The following is an 18,894-nucleotide window of genomic DNA, read 5'->3' on the forward strand; positions in this document are numbered from 1 at the left end:
CCTGTGCCACCACAGCACACCCTTGGGGCATATATCTTCTAAAACCGCCAGGTAAATGAATACATTCTGCTCATAAAAGTAAAAAGAAAAGGAGTAAAATTCATGACAACAAAAGCACGAGGGGCAATGCTCCCTCTCTTCTCAGGCCCAATACAAATCGAGACAGCAGCAACAGCAGCCCGGTCCCGATCCAGCTGAGGCTCACATCCAACAGGCTTTCCTGTGAGGCCTGCTTCAACAAGATGGATGACGAGCACCGAGCTCCTAACAGGGCGCCCAGACATTATTGGGTCCGAGCTCAATAAAGGGGGTGGCGGTTCCCTCGTCGGCTCTTCCCTAAACAGGAGGCACTGGATGCGAGACAGGAGCCCATAAATAACGCCGTCGGCACGTCACCAGAAAAAGAAGACTCACCTGAGCTCGCTCACTCACAGAGAGCACTGGGGAGAGGCGCAATGAACGAGTGTGAGGCCGTAAAGTGGGGCTGAGACAAGAGAGTAGTCTGAAGGTAGGACACAGGTATACATCATACAGTGTTACTCTTCCCTTGCATTTTCAGAGTTTTGAGCTTTTGCTCTTACCATGGGCTACATGAATAAAAAAGTTGTATTTTCCTCAGTACTAGTGCTTTAAGCAGTGGAAAGGGGGTTGTAAGTCCAGAAAAGAACCAGTTAATTAAATTTAGTAAACTATCCTGGTAAGATACAAGAAGGTAACCAGTAAGTTATGTGAAAGCTTGGGGTTTTATGAAAACATGCGACTTGTAATTTCTGTAAAAGATCTAGAAAATCACCTGTTAAGTTTCAGAAACTTAGCAGAAAATTATCTAGTAGGTTCTGGATAGTACCTGATTCTGAAATTTTATCTTCAACGTCAGGGAAAGTATGCAACTTCTGAGAAAGAAATAATCAATAAAAAGTCAATAAAAATCGTCTGGGAAAGCTCCAGATGACAGGACAGGACCTAGAAAGTAACCTTTACATTCTGAGAAAGTATCTAAGCTTCATGTAAGTTCTTGGAATTTTGTATTAAAACAATATTGGAAAAATACCTGGAAAAGTACACATACAGTACAGTTACTTTTGGTTTTCAGGAAAACTACCGGACTTAAGTTTGAGGAAAGTAACCAATAGCGTTAAAGGAAAGCAGCAGGTTATATCCCAAAAGATATTTGATCAGTTTTAGAAAATAACAAGGATATAATAACCTGGTTTCAGGAAAAGTAACCTGCAGGTTCTCATGAAAGCTCTTTGTTGTGTTCTACATATATCCATGTAAGTCATAGAAAAGTATCTGCTAAGTTCCTGAAAGTATCTTGTAAGTTTTAGAAAATAACATCAAAGTTTGTGGAAAGTACCTGTTATTTCCTACCTGGTAGTTTTCCAGGAAAGTAGTGATAGATTACAAAATAAAGTTACAGATTTCAAGAAGCTCTGGAAAGTTCAATGAAAGTAACTATGGTCCATTACAGTTCCACGGTACTATCTGGTAAGTACTGGAATTGAAACTGGTAAATAAATAGTTCTACAAATAAATGACTGCATTTATTTGTTGCATCCAAAAAACACAATTCTTAAATGTGACAGTCTTACGAAGCAAACACTTTTATGTAATTTCTCTTAACTGTGTAAAGCACACGTTTTCATTAAGAAAAAAACAGCTCGTTTAATATGAAGATAGGATGAAATATATACAGTTGCACATAGCGATAACAAAATTACCTAGTACAGTATTAATATCCAGCTTAAAACTGTAACATAACATGCTGTGCAGTTATTTCAAACAAATATTGGACTCAGAATCTAAATGATGTTGAGCTGTTTGACTTACCTCGCAATATGGTTTGGAATTTCTTTGATGTCGTTAAATAACTTTTAGGACAAGACGTAAGAGTTTGAACTTAGCAGAACTCTCATCCTCTCAGTGACCCTCACACAGAAGACTTGTGAACATAGCAAGGTTGACAGAAAGACTGACAGCAAGCTCGGTGTGAGGGCATCCCAACATCAGATCAATCAATTTCATCAGATTCTCAGGCTGGCCTGTCAATTTCTCATCTGGTTTATCCGAGTTCGCTTTGCCTTGAATAGAGTTAATAGAAAGGTTTTCGCTCCAACTTGTCAAACTTTTAAGCATCGGATCAACAACATCTCGTTATTACAGAGTTTGGACCTCAGCTGTGGCAGTACATACAAACAAAACTACTTCAGTCAACCAACAGTCGCACACATCCATAACCCAATCAGTCTTACAAAATAAAACTTGGTTACAACAATCACAATTGTAACTGCAGACATATACAAGTAATGGATTTAAAAACAAAACAAAACACAAAAAGGTTTGTTTTTGCCCAATAAGTCCTCCAGATATTCAAGCAAAAACTAAATTAGGATGGTAGCTCTATTGTTGTAATATGAGGAATGTGAAAACTGTAAATAATTTAGCAAAGTCTGCTCTGCATTTATTTTATCACAGCACGTGATAAAAATAAATACTCACGTGGGTCCTCTACGGTGAATTTGAGGTCATTATGGCCAACATGCAGGGGAAAGCGTATCTGAGGGACACGCACACCCGGTTTTCAAGCTAAGTCCTTAACAAAACAAAAGAAAAACACAATTTCCCATCAGGCATTGGGAACAGTGCAGCGTCATGACGTCATGCGGAAGTAATCTAGCCAATATGGCTGCGTCCTTGACCGGCATGTTTTGGTTTCAGCGAAGTGATAAACATGCGCTGTAGTTGTAAATTTACGGAGAGGTTGAGTGTTAATAGAGCCCAGTAAAGGGAAAATGGAGAGACGACAGTTCGTCGCGTCTCTGGTGGTAAGACGGACGCTTTTATGCTTTTTTTTTTTATTGAGTCGTGTTTAAGGGACACAGACTGAATACTGTGAAGCAGCATCCAAAAAAACACAATTCTTAAATGTGACAGTCTTACGAAGCAAACACTTTTATGTAATTTCTCTTAACTGTGTAAAGCACACGTTTTCATTAAGAAAAAAACAGCTCATTTAATATGAAGATAGGATGAAATATATACAGTTGCACATAGCGATAACAAAATTACCTAGTACAGTATTTATATCCAGCTTAAAACTGTAACATAACATGCTGTGCAGTTATTTCAAACAAATATTGGACTCAGAATCTAAATGATGTTGAGCTGTTTGACTTACCTCGCAATATGGTTTGGAATTTCTTTGATGTCATTAAATAACTTTTAGGACAAGACGTAAGAGTTTGAACTTAGCAGAACTCTCATCCTCTCAGTGACCCTCACACAGAAGACTTGTGAACATAGCAAGGTTGACAGAAAGACTGACAGCAAGCTCGGTGTGAGGGCATCCCAACATCAGATCAATCAATTTCATCAGATTCTCAGGCTGGCCTGTCAATTTCTCATCTGGTTTATCCGAGTTCGCTTTGCCTTGAATAGAGACAATAGAAAGGTTTTCGCTCCAACTTGTCAAACTTTTCAGCATCGGATCAACAACATCTCGTTATTACAGAGTTTGGACCTCAGCTGTGGCAGTACATACAAACAAAACTACTTCACCAGTCAACCAACAGTCGCACACATCCATAACCCAATCAAAGTCTTACAAAATAAAACTTGGTTACAACAATCACAATTGTAACTGCAGACATATACAAGTAATGGATTTAAAAACAAAGCAAAACACAAAAAGGTTTGTTTTTGCCCAATAAGTCCTCCAGATATTCAAGCAAAAACTAAATTAGGATGGTAGCTCTATTGTTGTAATATGAGGAATGTGAAAACTGTAAATAATTTAGCAAAGTCTGCTCTGCATTTATTTTATCACAGCACGTGATAAAAATAAATACTCACGTGGGTCCTCTACGGTGAATTTGAGGTCATTATGACCAACATGCAGGGGAAAGCGTATCTGAGGGACACGCACACCCGGTTTTCAAGCTAAGTCCTTAACAAAACAAAAGAAAAACACAATTTCCCATCAGGCATTGGGAACAGTGCAGCGTCATGACGTCATGCGGAAGTAATCTAGCCAATATGGCTGCGTCCTTGACCGGCATGTTTTGGTTTCAGCGAAGTGATAAACATGCGCTGTAGTTGTAAATTTACGGAGAGGTTGAGTGTTAATAGAGCCCAGTAAAGGGAAAATGGAGAGACGACAGTTCGTCGCGTCTCTGGTGGTAAGACGGACGCTTTTATGCTTTTTTTTTTTATTGAGTCGTGTTTAAGGGACACAGACTGAATACTGTGAAGCAGCATCCAAAAAAACACAATTCTTAAATGTGACAGTCTTACGAAGCAAACACTTTTATGTAATTTCTCTTAACTGTGTAAAGCACACGTTTTCATTAAGAAAAAAACAGCTCGTTTAATATGAAGATAGGATGAAATATATACAGTTGCACATAGCGATAACAAAATTACCTTGTACAGTATTAATATCCAGCTTAAAACTGTAACATAACATGCTGTGCAGTTATTTCAAACAAATATTGGACTCAGAATCTAAATGATGTTGAGCTGTTTGACTTACCTCGCAATATTCCTGTAGCATTTAGATCTCTGGATCAAATGGTAATGGGGGACGGTGGATGATTTAGTCACAGTGTTTTGGATGATTATTCTGTTAAACCACCAAGTAACAACCTGTTTTTACTTCTTTTTTTTCGTAAAGTCCACCAGTTTTTTTTTTTTTTTTTTTTTTTTTTTTTTAGGCCCACAGCATTAAACTTTACTTATTCAACCATTATTTTATGCCAGAACCACCTGCTGTGTTATTTCCTGAACACAGTGAAGCCTGTGTAATGATGAAAGGCTTGGAACAAAAAATAAAATAGGTTTTCGATTTTATTTGCAATATCACTTGGAAAAGAAAAAAAACCCCAGAACATTGTTGATTTCAATGCGTTTCTGATCAGCTTTTCAATAATCCCAACCCAAATATATTGCCACAAAAATTACACCTGCATAAAAAAAAAAACTTGACGTTGGAACGATGTTAGTTATGGAGACCTCAGCGTTGGTGATGAAGCACTGGGTCACCTTGTTGGAAAACATCGCTAAATGAAATTACAGAAAAACTATCCTAAGGATGAAAGTGAGACAATAATATCTAAACATTGAACCTTTTAAAAAATTGCACTTATTCTCGGGCTGCGTGACACTTATGTTTCACACTGTGATTCGGATTACGTTTGCAGGGGTCAGTGGACTTACATTTCCAGTTTTTTTCACAAAAACTGAAGAAATAAATGTGGGCACATGAGTGTGTTCTGGTGCTGCTTGACGTACACATCTGATGAGTATGGTTATCAGTAAAGTGCTTGCTTTACTGAAAAAGTAAAGTAAGCAATAGGATAAAAAAAAGTGTTCTAGTGTGTGCTTCTTTAAAAAAAAATAAAAAAATACATTGCATCTCAAAAGGTGCTTGTCTTCAGGCAGGAGGCTGTGCCGGGATGTGTGTGGATCTGACCCTGTTCCCATTAGACACCATTAAGACCAGACTGCAGAGTCAGCAGGGCTTCCACAAAGCGGGAGGCTTCAGGGGGATCTACGCCGGGGTGCCGTCTGCCGCAGTCGGATCCTTCCCCAATGGTAAGACGTTAAAGATTTGGACCTTGGAAATCGATTGTAAGAACCAAACTGCTTGCATGTAAACAAATCAAAGCGAGAGCTGCTGATGTGTAAGCACAAAGGGCATTAATGCTGCATTATGAATTTATGTTAATGTGAGATAATATAAATAAATAAAAAACACGATGCTGTTGTAGCTATAATTTTCTCACCTTTCGAACGTAGAGCACTGTCAGATAATCTACCAGTGCGCAGAAGAAATTATTGCTGTCTGTTTTAAAAAAGACATTTCCTTAAATTGTTTGTGCACATATGCATTATTTTTTGCATGCAGCTTTTAAACTAGTCTACAATGCGAATGAAACGGGAGCCACAATTAAGCTTTCATTGGCTTTTGGTAGGTAAAATCCTCTTTATAAAGAGTTTTAAGTCGAAGGTCTGTGAAAGAAACATGTTAGCAGAAAAAAAGGCTCCTTAAACCAGTCATTGGGTTGAATTTGAAAACTTATTTGATTTGTATAAAGTTTTGAAAGCCATGTTTAAACCATGTTCATGTTTTCCACTCTGCTTTACAATTACATCTTACTTCCTTCTTTGTGTGTCACCTAAAATACCCTCACAACACCCTGAAGTTTGTGACTGGAAAATGAGAAAAGGTTTATTGGGGATGAATACTCCTTTGATTAAAAATCGGGCAACTTTCAGGCAAAGTTTAAATGCCTAGACTCTAATAGTTCCATATAAACTTTAGTTGTAGGTATTCCTGCAAAATCCTGTCCAAGTAACAATATATTACGACTGCTTTTAGAGGTGGCTGTAACGTGGGAGTGGAAGCAGCGGTAATTGATGATCAATAAGCCATCCAGGCAACAGCTGAATACATTTTCTTTTTAATGAGTTGATATGATTAAGCTCAGGCTTTTCCCAGTTGTTAATCAGGCATGAGACTGACAAGAAAAATAGATATTGGAGTTTTTTCCTCTTTTTAAAAAAAATTTCTTATACCTACAGGATAGATTTATTTAGTCGGTGGGTCTGTGGGAAAAACAAATAAACTAAGATTGAAAGTCGGTCCACATAAGACGTGTATCATTTCCTGGGCGGTAAGATGTGTTGCAGAGACGCACACCTCGCCGTCTCCCCACTGTCAGTGACGGTGAGGAATATTAATTACTGTGCGCTGGTTGACTAATGGACCCTAAATGACTGCGGTTCTGCTTGGTTTCAGCCGCTGCGTTCTTTGTCACCTACGAGTGCACCAAGTCCCTCCTCGGCGCCAGCGGAGCTTTCGCAGCGCCGCGCGCGGCACCTGTCAGTCACATGCTGGCCGCCTCCCTGGGAGAACTAGTAAGTCTTGCCGTCCCTCCTTCTCCCTGCTTTGTGTCTCCTCCGGTGTGGATTTCTCCGTAACCGTGCCCTCTTTAGCTTGTTTTTATTTGCCATCCATCTTCGGAAGGCCAGCTGTCGCTCTTGTTATTGCTCCTCCGTCTTCCTGCCCTCGCCGCTTCTTTCCCACCACTGTATATCCCAGATGAACACCGCTGGCATGCGTGCTAATGTTACTGCCTTTTAAATTTCACAGGCTTCTTATTCAATGGGGGGAGGCGAGGTCCAGGAGTGGGGATTTTTCTTGGCTGTGGGCCTCCAGGGTCCAGCTGGGCGAGTTAAGGGGGCTTCCTCAGGACTGTTCCGGTGTTTTCCCCACCAGCTGCGTAAATAAGATCTCATTACCGCCGATTCACTCATCTGCTTTCCCAGAGAAGTAACACAGCCAATTTAGTCTGGGGAATTTAGGCTCGAGAACCCACGAGGAGCGGTGCAATTTCCTCAGCCCCGTCCTCTCCCAGTTGCTCGAGGCGAGCCCCGGCACTCCAGCCTTATGTGGGCCTCTGGTATTCAGATTGGCATGAAGGGGGGTTCGGGGATGAGGGGTTGCAACCCGGACTGTTTTGATCTTCAGTATTCATAGCTTTTGGATAGATGTAATTTAGAAAAGTTTTGCATGTTCATGGCATGGAATGATTCCCAATGGGGGGGGACACTCTCTCTCCTCTCTCTCTCTCTCTCTCTCTCTCTCTCTCTCTGTCTCTGAGAACGGAGGTTTTAAAAAGCTGCGAGTTCAAACCCACAAAAAAATAAAAAAATAAAATCTACCCGCCATGCTGCTTCTATTGGTTGAAGACATATTAGGCTCTTGCTCTTTCTGCCAGCATGCAGAAATGCTTACCAAAGTGAAATTGTCTTAAAAAAACTCACTCAGGTGTGCATATTTGGGAGCTGGATATCCAAATGATTAAAAACAATGACATACTGGCCCCCAAACGGAGACTCTGGCTTTCTGTGCAACAAACCAAAACACTAGCTATGTTTTATGAGTAGTTCCCCATCCGTCTCAGTTTTTCATGACTTTGTTTCCATTAACCTTTAACTGTAAGCTGAAGAAGTTACTGACCGAGATAAAAGGCTCCATCCTGTGACAGAATCCATAGCCTAGTCCTGGCGTAGCCACCCTCAGGATCCTCTCATATTGAGTTTTTATGTAATCAATGTTATTGCTGGATGGTTGGAGTCTAACAGACTGTGAAGTCGGCCATTTTTTATTTTCAACAAACGGAGGAAAAAGTGAGATGGAACTGAAGATGACAAGATGGCGTCGTAAATTGAGCTTTCTTAGACTGTTGGGAGTGTAGAGTGAGTGCTGCCCCTCTCCCACTTGTTGCTGCCTACTGCTGGTAAGCAAACTCAAATGTTTTTCACAGTTTGACTATTTACAAATATTACCAGTTGTGTGTTTTAAAGGTACAGTTGGCAAGCGAAGAGCAGCATGTCTGTTAAGCCTGCCTGATGCGCTGGAGCAAAGCACAATCCACGTATTGAGGCCTTAGACCTCGTGTCGGTGGGTCACGGGTTCGATTCCTGGCCTGGCGACATTTGCCGCATGTCTCCCCACTCTCTCATTACCCTTTTTTCTTCTTAACACAATCTCAAGCATATACTTAATTTACTTATTTTCGCATTTGAATCGGTCAAAATCGAATGGAAGGAATAATTGTTGTTTTTCTGTTTTAGTTAAAAACAACACAGGCTTTAAAGTCACTGTGGGAAACAGTGGTATTTTTCTTTAGTGGGGTTTATCATAGCGTGACGTACACACCCGTCCACCTAGTCCAGAGGACAACAACATGCCACTGTCTGACTATAACCTCTAACTTTCGTCCTGATCAGCTGCCAAAGTGCTGCAGGAGTGGAGCAGTTAACAGCCGGTGAAACTTGCTCGCTTCTGCCCGGGTCACGGGTGAGATGAATGTGAGAGGTGAGGCAGAGGTTGCCCTCGCCTTTAACCTCAAGGTTGGATTTATTCACATCAAAGGCACAAAGCTGCAGAGCACGGACGCTATCCCACTGAATTCTGGCAACTGACTTCGACTTGAGAGTCTAAGCTGCAGGCTTATCCATGAAAGGCTCAACCCCAGCATAGCCCTGAGATAAATAAAAAAAAAGAAAAAAAAAAAAGGCCTTAACACCTGCGCAGTGATGCAACATCAGCCATTTATTATTCTGCCTTCCCTCAATTATTGGTAAAGAATTTTAATCAAAAGTTGTGTTTCTTTCCCCCACAAATCTTGCAAAGTGGTGAAAGTGTTTGAAATGGATCGTTTGGGTCTAGTGCCTTAATGACTTGTAAACACATTTAAAATGAGTCGGATAATTAAAGAGGAAGTTGTTGATGCATTTTAGTGCTAAAATGAAATGAGTTGCAGCCTAGGTCTATTGATAAGGAAATTAAGTAGGTATTGAAAACAAATGGGTGGATTTTTACTACTTGTTTACTATGGGCTTGTTTACTTTTACCCAGCAGGAAAAAAAAAAAAAAAAAATTACAGGAAGTAAAGATGAAAAACTTGAGTCACTCAGACAAAAAAAGTCATTGTGGGATCCAGTGAAAGGGATTTTAACAATTAGCAGCTTTAAATCTAACTTTGAAGTGTCTACTGATTTGTTTACTTTCATTTTAAGATAGAGGTAAACCCTAATGGCAGTATTGTAATAAGTCAGAATGCAACAATGAATATATTCGTTCAGAAAATCTTTACATGTGGGTGCTTTTTGGTTCAGCACCCACATGTACCAAAAAATCAGATACAACTTGTTCACTTTAGAGTTGTCAAAGCTACGCCACAGTAATTTAAACATGTTTTTATCATATAATAACACACAAATGTTTAAAAAAAATCTAAATATTTACAATTTTAAGAAGTTTTATTGTTTTCTAATCCATCTGTCTCTGGGTAGTCTGTACCCACTTACCCAGTATTAATTGTCAAAATCAAATCAAATCTCCAGTCAGTTCTATACTGACCACATTTTGAAGTGTTAACATTTTGACCAAAAGTGTCACTATGCAGGATGCCAAAATTGCCAATAAATATCAATACAATTAATGTACCAGATATTGCATCCCAAAAATAAAACATATGAACTTTTCGAACTTATTGGACTATTCAGTGTGGCACTAAGAGTACGTACCTAACTGTAATACATGTCCACCATTGCTACTCCAATTAGTTTTTGACGTATTTAAATGTTTAGCTTCATAGTCCCTTAGTTGTCACTGAAATGTAAAAAAAAAATACCTCTTTGATACACAAATGTTTTAGGAAGTTTCTTTTTTGCCTTTGTAACCAACCTCTTGTGATGTCATCAAGTACACAAAAAACGAATTTGAAGTCATTTTCTTCAGCTTGCTTTTTAAAACTACGTGAGATCCTGCAGTGATAATACACACTTCAACACCCTTCATTTCAACATTGATACTTCATTTCTAGTCTCAAATGTTCTTTTGTGAATAGAGTAAAATCCACTTCTGGGCAGCTTCTTTAAAAACGACAACAACAAAAGAGGAAACGAAAAGAAATTGACGCTTCCTCTTAAACTAATCATATTTCATTATTAACCTCTAATGACATGACTTCTAAGCAGAGCAGAAGGAAACAGGTCAGAGAAAAGGACGGTCAGAAGTCATGGAGAGGGAGAAAGCGGCTGTGGTGGAGACGGCGAGCGAAGGTCCTCTCCCCCCCTCCGTCTCCTTCCAGAAGTGTCCTGGTGCTCGCGCGGCTGCAGATGTGGGACGCTCCTATAAAGAATGTGTAAGCTGATGGCGTCTGTCAGGCCCTCGCAGGCTGTTATCTAGCCATTAGATCAGATTTATCTTCATTCCCATTCGCTCGACGTCTGCCCTGAAAGCTCATTTGTCAAGGCCAGGCAGCGGGGCTTTTCTCGCATCTGCAACCCCCCTCCCTTCGCCGCCGCATGTCGACGGGAGGATGTTCAGCAAAATACAGTGTGACATGACAAGATAGGGGACAGTGAGAAGGAGGGCGCACGAAGGAGGAGGTTTTTTTCCTTTTTTTTAAGGGTGGGGGGGACAAAAGTGGCAACCACTTAACTTGGCACTGAGAAATAATCCATGCATTGCCTTTGAGCAGCTCCTCGCTCTGTGATTTATTGGCTGTTGTTTCAGAGTTGGAGACTTGCTATGTCCTCGCATTATCCCTTTTTACCTCACAATGTTTTCCCCTCTCTCCTCTGGCCTTCTTCCTTCATCGTCACCCTGAGGTGCTGCAGTCAGTTTTCAGACGTTTTACTATTATTATTATTATTATTATTATTTTTTTTTTTTTTTTTTTGGGGGGGGGGGGGGGGCAAAAACGTTCACATTGGGAGTTTGGAATTAATCTTTTAATTGAAACTTAATTGGAGTAGTTCAGGCTCGTCTCAGCTTGCAGCTTGCGTGTGTGTTTCTGATCTGGAGCCAGATGGCAATCTTGATCCTGACTGACTGTGTCCTGATGCGTGCGAGTAGTTAAAGGGGGATGGAGTGAAGGAAGAGAGGATGGAGAAACGCAATGATTCATTCTGTTGATTGATTCACTGGTGATGCTGTTAACGTGCTGCGAGACTGCTAATTTCCCTTTCCTTCCAGAGCTTTTGCACACGACTGACAGACACCTGCTCAGCTAGTAGTTAGCCAGCGCCGGTAGAACGCACCAGGCAGTTCCACACCTGCAAGACAAAGATAGACGGTGGCATGAAGTTTTTTTACGGAGGGCCAGAAATGCCAAAAGTAAATAGATAATCTCAAAATCTTACATAAGTAAATAAATGTAAAGCTACCTTCGGAATTTAATTGTGCCAGTTTATTTACTTCGTTACTCCTTACTTCCTGCTTTGTATTGATTGTCAGTAGTGCCTCAATGTATGTAATAGTTAAACAAATGCATATTATAATAATTGGTCTGCTGTTTACCTTCGGTGACGGTTAACCAATAACATTGTCAGAGTAGCATTTGATAGGGCTTTGGTGTAATTAGAAAAAAAATTAAGTGGAGTAGTGTTAGTCTCATTAATTTGATGGGAAAAGTTGGCAGACGACATAAAATTATGGGGCGCTGCTTAATGAGACAGTGTTACGATTGAATGGTGAGAGAGTTATTTGCATGTTTTGTAAATAAATTGCACATATTTGCTTAATGTTTAAATTATATACTTGTTTCAAATTATATATATATTTTTTTGCCTGATATGCAAATTGCTTAGCCCTCATTATTTAACAAACTGGTGGTGGATTCATTACAGGACTAAAAAAATTACAGGAAAATGCTGAGATTGACATGAATCAAGACATACATGCTATGCTAGATTTTTGTGTCTCACCATCGCCATCGTTTGTAACATTTGCATGTTAAAAAAATAATAAAATACAGCTGCAGCCTCCGCCTTCTCACCGCCCAGAACAAATCCCAGCCAAATAAACAGTGTTTCTAATGCATTAGGTCTAATTTATTTATTTTTTTTGCCTCGTTCTTTGTTACCTGCTCCAGAAACAAGAGAGACTCATATTTAATGTCTAAGTCCCTTGGACAATTACATTAGTAATTACTTGTCATAGCCACTTTCTCTTTGTGCGCTGGCCTTATTATGTGCCTTCCCGGAGAATTGGTTTGGGGGAACACGAGGCGGAGTGTTTTACAGACGCTAACTTGACCACAAACGAGATTTAACGCTTGGATTTTAGCCCACAGTGATGATGAAGCCACGCAGGTCCTAGTTTCACCACTTGGTGGCAGTGTTGCACCACGTTTTAACTTGCACCTTAACCACTTTAATGCTCATGAACAAATATTAATAGGTAACAGCACATAACTCTTCACAGAGGCTCCTTGAGCTCAGAAATGAAGGTTTATCTTCTCACTCTGTACCAAATCAATGGGGGATCTCCACAGCTTCGCGGAAAGACTGATGCTATAAAGGCCAATACTGCAGTGCTGTGGAAAAGGATTCACATGATTTAAATTTTTAAATTTTATTTTTCTACTTTTTTGTCACACTGTACCCAGAAAACCCAATGTATTTTATTGATATTTTATGTTAATGACCAACACAAAGTAGAAAAGTGTAGCACAGAACCTCATTTCTCTGCTTTAGGTCTGGGAAATGTCTCGAGAGACTTGAACATTTAGATGGATGCTGTGTGAGAACATCAGTGACAAATCTTAGTACACATTCTCAGTAGTATCTCGGTCTGGATTGGGCCGTTTGAACACAAACTCAGATCCATTGTCTTTTGCTAATAACTGTACCTCTTCCATCAAGTCCAGCTTTGTGAAGTGCACAACTTAGACTTGTCCTGTCGACAGATTTGTATCCACGATTGCCCTGTCTTGAGCTCCATTCATCTTCATATTAACTGTCACCAACTTTCCATTAGCATAATGCTGCCAGCACCATGTTTTCCAGAGTCCGTCTTCTCCCACACAAAGCAGTTTTTGTGAAGCTGATTAGTTCTGTTAAAACTGTTGAGAATATATTGAGCACAGTTACTATTAGGTTACTTGTTGCTTATGGATATTACAGTAAATAGGAATGAATAATAATGCATGTCATACTTTCAAGGTTTGTATTTATGAAGAACAAATAATATATACAAAACAAACCTATCTATCTTTTTATTTCCTCTCCATTGTTATGAACCACTTTGTTTTGGTTTACCACATAAAACACATTGATGAACTGCAACTTGAGCAGATATAATAATATTCAAAGGTTATAAATACGTTTTCAAGGTACTGTCAGTAGAGAATTGAACCAGTTTAGTAGTTATGAAGTTTTCATTTAGTCAGCCAAAATTTTTACATGTTCAGCTTTATGCATCCTGTATAGGGTGGGCATTTATCATATCGTTTATCACAAAAAAAAATTTTTATCGAGATAAGATTTCTGTATTTCAATGAATGATGTTAGAAACACTGACAGTATTATCAAAAGTTTTATTTTTACTCTTTCCTCCACTGTTCGCTCTACGAGATCATCAACAAATATCAGTAAATTTTAAAATTTGATTAAATGCGGTCGCTATGTGCAGCTTCCGTCACACTTTCTTTAAATGGGAACGTTTTTCAGGACCAGTATTTGTGTTTGTGCCACTATGAATGCTGTGCCATGCATTCGCATCCATACAGTTACCAAAAAAAAAGCAATACGTTTTTAATCGTCTTTTTTATTATCACAACAGTATCTAAAAAAAATATTGTGATAAAGTCTGAGTCCGTATCGCCAACCTATATTTCATGTATCTAAGCCTCTAACATTCCTGGTGTCTCCGTGTTTTTGTTTCTGAAGGTTCCCTTCGTGGCAGACTGACAAAATGGTAGGAAATATAAGTGCCTGTCTAAAATGATTCCTCCAACAGCTGCCAGGGTACTGTCCTCTCCCTCACGGCCAGAGAGCCTTATGTTTCGCTCTCAGTGCCGCTAAAACGAGAAGGAGCAACAGAGAGGAAAGAAAAAGACGCTTTTCATCTCATCGCGCCCTCCTTCCCTCCTCACCAGACTCCACCGTGGCGAGGGTGGGACCAGCCAACCGGCTTCTGCGCCACTCTGGGGTCTCTGTGGGGAGGCGGGTGGAGGGTTGGAGGGCGACCCCGGCAGTCGCTCCGTAAGATTCACTCGCTGTTAGCTGGTGTTTCCACGCCGATGCAGGATAAATGGGGAAATCAAGTCTGCCAGGTGGGCAGCTGCGCCCGCCTGTCCGCCTTTAGGAGGCATAAATATTCATGTCTATCTTCACTAGCTGTTGGCAGTCCATATTTTTGTTGACATATGGTGGATGGGTTGGAACTTGAGCAGAGCGTGCGGTTACCGAGGTGCGAGCGCGTGTCCGAATCTATCAGTGTGTTTGACAGGAGCATGTTCTCTGGACACAGATACACGGTCGGCCTGATGACCTTCTGCAGCCGCGCCAGCCGCCGCACCTGCGTCGTGTCGCCTGTTTGTAGCTGTTTGTTAGCCGGCCAAGTTGCACTCTAACTGAAGCGGTCGCTCGTCTGGCTGCTTACACGCGAGCGCTCCCTTCACACGCCGTATTACGGTCGGTTGCCATGTTGTCATGTACACCAGGAGGTTAAAATAAAGCACCGTTGACACTTATTGGCTTCCTTGATGAAGCAGTAGCATGACCGCACACTGGAATATCTAAGAAGATCCAACTTTTAATTGAACAAATTGATTTAGTGGAGGGAAAACTGAGCAACTCAGTTTTTATCAGTAGGATTGCTATTAGTTTTCTCCTCTAAAGGATCGTAGAGATTTTCGGCCATTTTTTTTGCAGACTCTCTTTAGGTCCTCTCTAGGTAGCAATGGAAGAAGGTTTAATTTCCGATTTTGAGTTGATTTTAGTGGTGTGTTTGAGATCGTCACCCTACTGAAGAACATAGCGAAGACTTATTTTAAGTTTTTTACAGAGTCCGCAACGTTTTCATTTGGCGTTTACTTGTATTTGAGGGATTAATAATGTAAGGTACTCTAGAAGAAAAAAAGGGGCCCCTACTGTCTTCCACATAATTTAATTGATTGTCTCAATCTCAACATGATGTTGTTTCTTGTAGTTGCTGTTTTCGTATTAAAACAAGATAGCTGTGCTGACTGACTTTACCACCTATTTCTCTTGTAAAGATTTTTTATGCTGCATTAAACAAGTGTTACCAACTACATGCAAGGAGGGCCTGAATGCATCATACTTAAATAATTAGCCCTCACTTTTTCCAGTCCGGGCAGTTTTTCACAATATGCATGGATCGTACAGCAATATGACAGTAACTGTGCAATATGTTATGCTGAGCTAAAATGTCACGTCTTAGCAAATGTTAAATCCAAGGAATCTCGTGTGACTAAACTGTAGCAAACAATTATACTGCAGTTCACTTCATTATGCAGCTCCACGTTTAACCTTTGCTACACTCATAGTCCATTTGTTGCTGAAGTATTTGGCGTTCTTTTCATCTGACCAAAGCACACGTTTTAAACGAATCCTGCTTATTTATGTTTGTGATAGTAGGCACAAAGGACTTTCCAAGCAATTGTGATGTAAACAGCTTTTTTATGTTGCTGTATTCTTAAGGGTCTTCTCTGTTCTTGTCAGCTCTGCAGGTGTTAAATTAGGAGGTTTTTTAACCTCCATTGACATCCTCCTCGCTGTGCATGTTGACGAATTCCACAGTTTTAGTTTTAAACTTTTCAAATATTATTTTTTAGACATGTACAAGTTTAGCAGAGAAGCTGTTTCGCTATTTATGAGATGAACTGATGTTCATCAGATGTTTATTCAGATTAGTTTATTTGCATGTTATTTACTCTTTTCCGTTATTGAGAGGGGATAAAAGAATTATGCCTGTGTTTTACATTATATAGCTTAGAGAAACATTAACGATCAAAGTACGAGTTGAGAGTTTCTAAACACTCAAATTAAGAAATTAAAGAAATTCTCCTCTTAAATGTGTTTTATAGTAACTGATAGTTGTTTCAAAAATGATTTCTTAAAAAATGATCTTGGATTTATTTTTTCCTCCCCGCAACTAAATGTACTGAAGTGAAAGTTTGGATTTTTAACTGAATTAACAAAATACTCTGTAAGATCTTGGTTTAGAAAGGAAAGACGACTTTATCTTTGGTCTTCCAAAACATTATTTTACTAAACGTTCACCGGTAATTGTGGAGGGTGCTCAGGAAAATATGAATTTGGGATTCCACAACCTCCAGGGCCCCTCTACAAATTAAATCCAGTCCTTTGCGATTGTGATATTGCACACACAGACATTGCAATGATGATTTCTAGACTAGAGGGTGCTATAAGTTGTGTGTTTTGGGTTTTTTTTCACACACAGAAGTGAACTAGCAACACTCATTGAGCAGAGACGGACTCCTTTTTGTTCCCAGGTGGCGTGTTTGATCCGGGTGCCTACAGAAGTGGTGAAGCAGAGAACCCAGGCCTCTCCCTCATCCACCACCTACAACATGCTGCTGGCTACATTCAGAGAGGAGGTAACGGCTAGCTAAATCATGATGCCTTTTTTGTGTTTTGTTTCTAACTTGTAATATTTCTGTTGTGCTCGCAAGTTTCAAAGTTTGAATCTGGAAAAAATAAGACTTTGGCTCAAGGAGGACAAATTGCTGGAGGAGCAATGAACTGCCATCATTGGTAGTTGTGGAGTACTGTAAACAGAGTAATAGAAACCAGTGGTGGGTAAAGTGCGCGAACCAGATTTATTTTGTCAGCACTGCAATCTGTTCAGTTCTCCCAGTTCCGATGTGAAAATTAAGCATTTCTGCAGACTTAAGTACGCTCCTGCACTGCAGTGGCTTCCCCTGGAAAGACAGTGAAGAAAGAGAAGATATCTCCTGCTTGTAAGGAGATATAGCTCAAGAGCACCAGGAGAAACATGGCACTGAAGCCAAAGGGTTTACTTGGCATTCAAACTTCTCAAACTTCTTCACCGTATTAGTATAAAACGGTATCAAATTCAGTATGTCTGTGGGTTTTCTATACAGGGTGTTCGAGGTCTTTACAGAGGATACGGCAGTACAGTTCTCAGAGAGGTAAGTTCTGTTTCACTTGCTGCTCTAGTTTACCTAATGTTGTGTTTCATTGGGATTTTATGTGATAGACCCGCATAAAGTAGTGCACAACTGGGGTTGAAGGAAAATAATACAGAGTTCAATTTCTTTATTTAACAAAAGACAATTAAGAAAAATTTGAAATCCATCTATACTCCTCTTTGGGAATGCTTGGTACAACGTTTTTCTGCAGTTACAGCTGCAAGTCTTGGCAATCTACCAGCTTTACACATCCGTAGGTGGGACCTTTTTGCCAGGTTCTCTCTGTGTTGTAGCTCGTTGAGTGCTGAGCAGCTTTCCTTTTTCTGCTGAAGATAAACATCCTCCCAACATCATGGCACCACTACTGTGTTTCACTGTTTCTAGAGTTTTCCATCACGTACAATGTGACGTAAAGCATGTCAGTGAAAAAGCTTGATTTAGTTTCACTGGATTTTATTCATCAGATGAAAGGCAGCTCTAAAGAAAGGAATGATGGATTTTTGAGACTTTTTTATTTTTTTTTATTGTGAAAACCAAATGATTTCCCTTTACCATTGTATGCTAGTTTGTTTGGTTTATGGAACATAATTCCAGTTAAAAAATGTTAAATTTGAGGTTGTAATGTGAGAAAACATGAACAATTTCAAGGGGTATGAATACTTTTACAAGACAAATTTCTGTTTGATTGGTAAAGTTTAGTAACTGTACAGCTCACCATATAGAAGCTTTAAATTTCAGCACTAATAAGTAAAAACAAGCTCTCAGTCTCTTGAAAATCTGCCTGCTGATTTCTTTCTTTTTGGTTGAGATGGATATCAAGGCTTTCCACTGGTGTGATTAAAGTCATTTTAATTTCTCCTGGGCTTTATCGAAGCTGGACATATTGATTCACGTTTTCTCGCCCTCACTTTCATCTCAATTACTCGTCCAAGATAGGTCTGGTGCTTTTCCAGGTGAATTTGAAATATTAATGCAATTAGCCGTTATAGATGCAAAACAAAGGGAGAATAAATGAGAAGCGGGCCGCGCTCCCTCCGCGGTCGAGCACATGCTTTCTTTTTTTTTTCCCCCCCGCTCTGAGTCGTGACGGTTGGTTTAATTGCACCTGCCATGTGTGATGGTATTAAAACAATTGTGACCTCCCCTCCACCCTTTCCCGGCCAAGTTTCGAAGCCACTGGAGAAGAAACTGAGGAGAAAGGGGAGACAGACAGGGAGAATGAAGTATGCGAAGGTGACACTTGTCTTTTTTTTTCTTCTTCTTTTTGTGGAGGTGGGGGGAGTTGTGAGGGTGTAATCCAGTCCCCCGTCTCTGTGCTAGCCTGTACTTATTTTCTGCCTCACTAAACTGATGTTATTCACGCGAATTCCATCTGGACAGCTGAGGAAAAAGA

At 40.0% G+C, this 18,894-nt stretch overlaps 1 protein-coding gene across 5 annotated transcripts in view; it reads left to right on the forward strand.

Annotated features, from left to right (window-relative positions):
• The first annotated feature begins 2,657 nt into the window (after positions 1 to 2,657).
• slc25a26 (solute carrier family 25 member 26) overlaps positions 2,658 to 18,894 on the forward strand; it is a 68,395-nt gene continuing 52,158 nt past the window's right edge. Inside the window, exons 1-5 of one of the 5 annotated variants that reach the window (XM_044122728.1) lie at positions 2,658 to 2,825; positions 5,436 to 5,592; positions 6,800 to 6,918; positions 16,842 to 16,946; positions 17,454 to 17,501. In XM_044122728.1, the coding sequence (XP_043978663.1) occupies positions 2,793 to 2,825; positions 5,436 to 5,592; positions 6,800 to 6,918; positions 16,842 to 16,946; positions 17,454 to 17,501 (462 nt within the window). In that variant the 5' untranslated portion in view covers positions 2,658 to 2,792. Of the gene's footprint in view, positions 2,826 to 4,011; positions 4,179 to 5,421; positions 5,593 to 6,799; positions 6,919 to 16,841; positions 16,947 to 17,453; positions 17,502 to 18,894 lie in introns of those variants that run through there. The other 4 variants (XM_044122727.1, XM_044122730.1, XM_044122729.1 and 1 more) reach the window with 4 other exon arrangements.

This window comes from Gambusia affinis, linkage group LG07, assembly GCF_019740435.1.
Source record: "Gambusia affinis linkage group LG07, SWU_Gaff_1.0, whole genome shotgun sequence".
In the NCBI taxonomy this organism is placed as follows: domain Eukaryota; kingdom Metazoa; phylum Chordata; class Actinopteri; order Cyprinodontiformes; family Poeciliidae; genus Gambusia; species Gambusia affinis.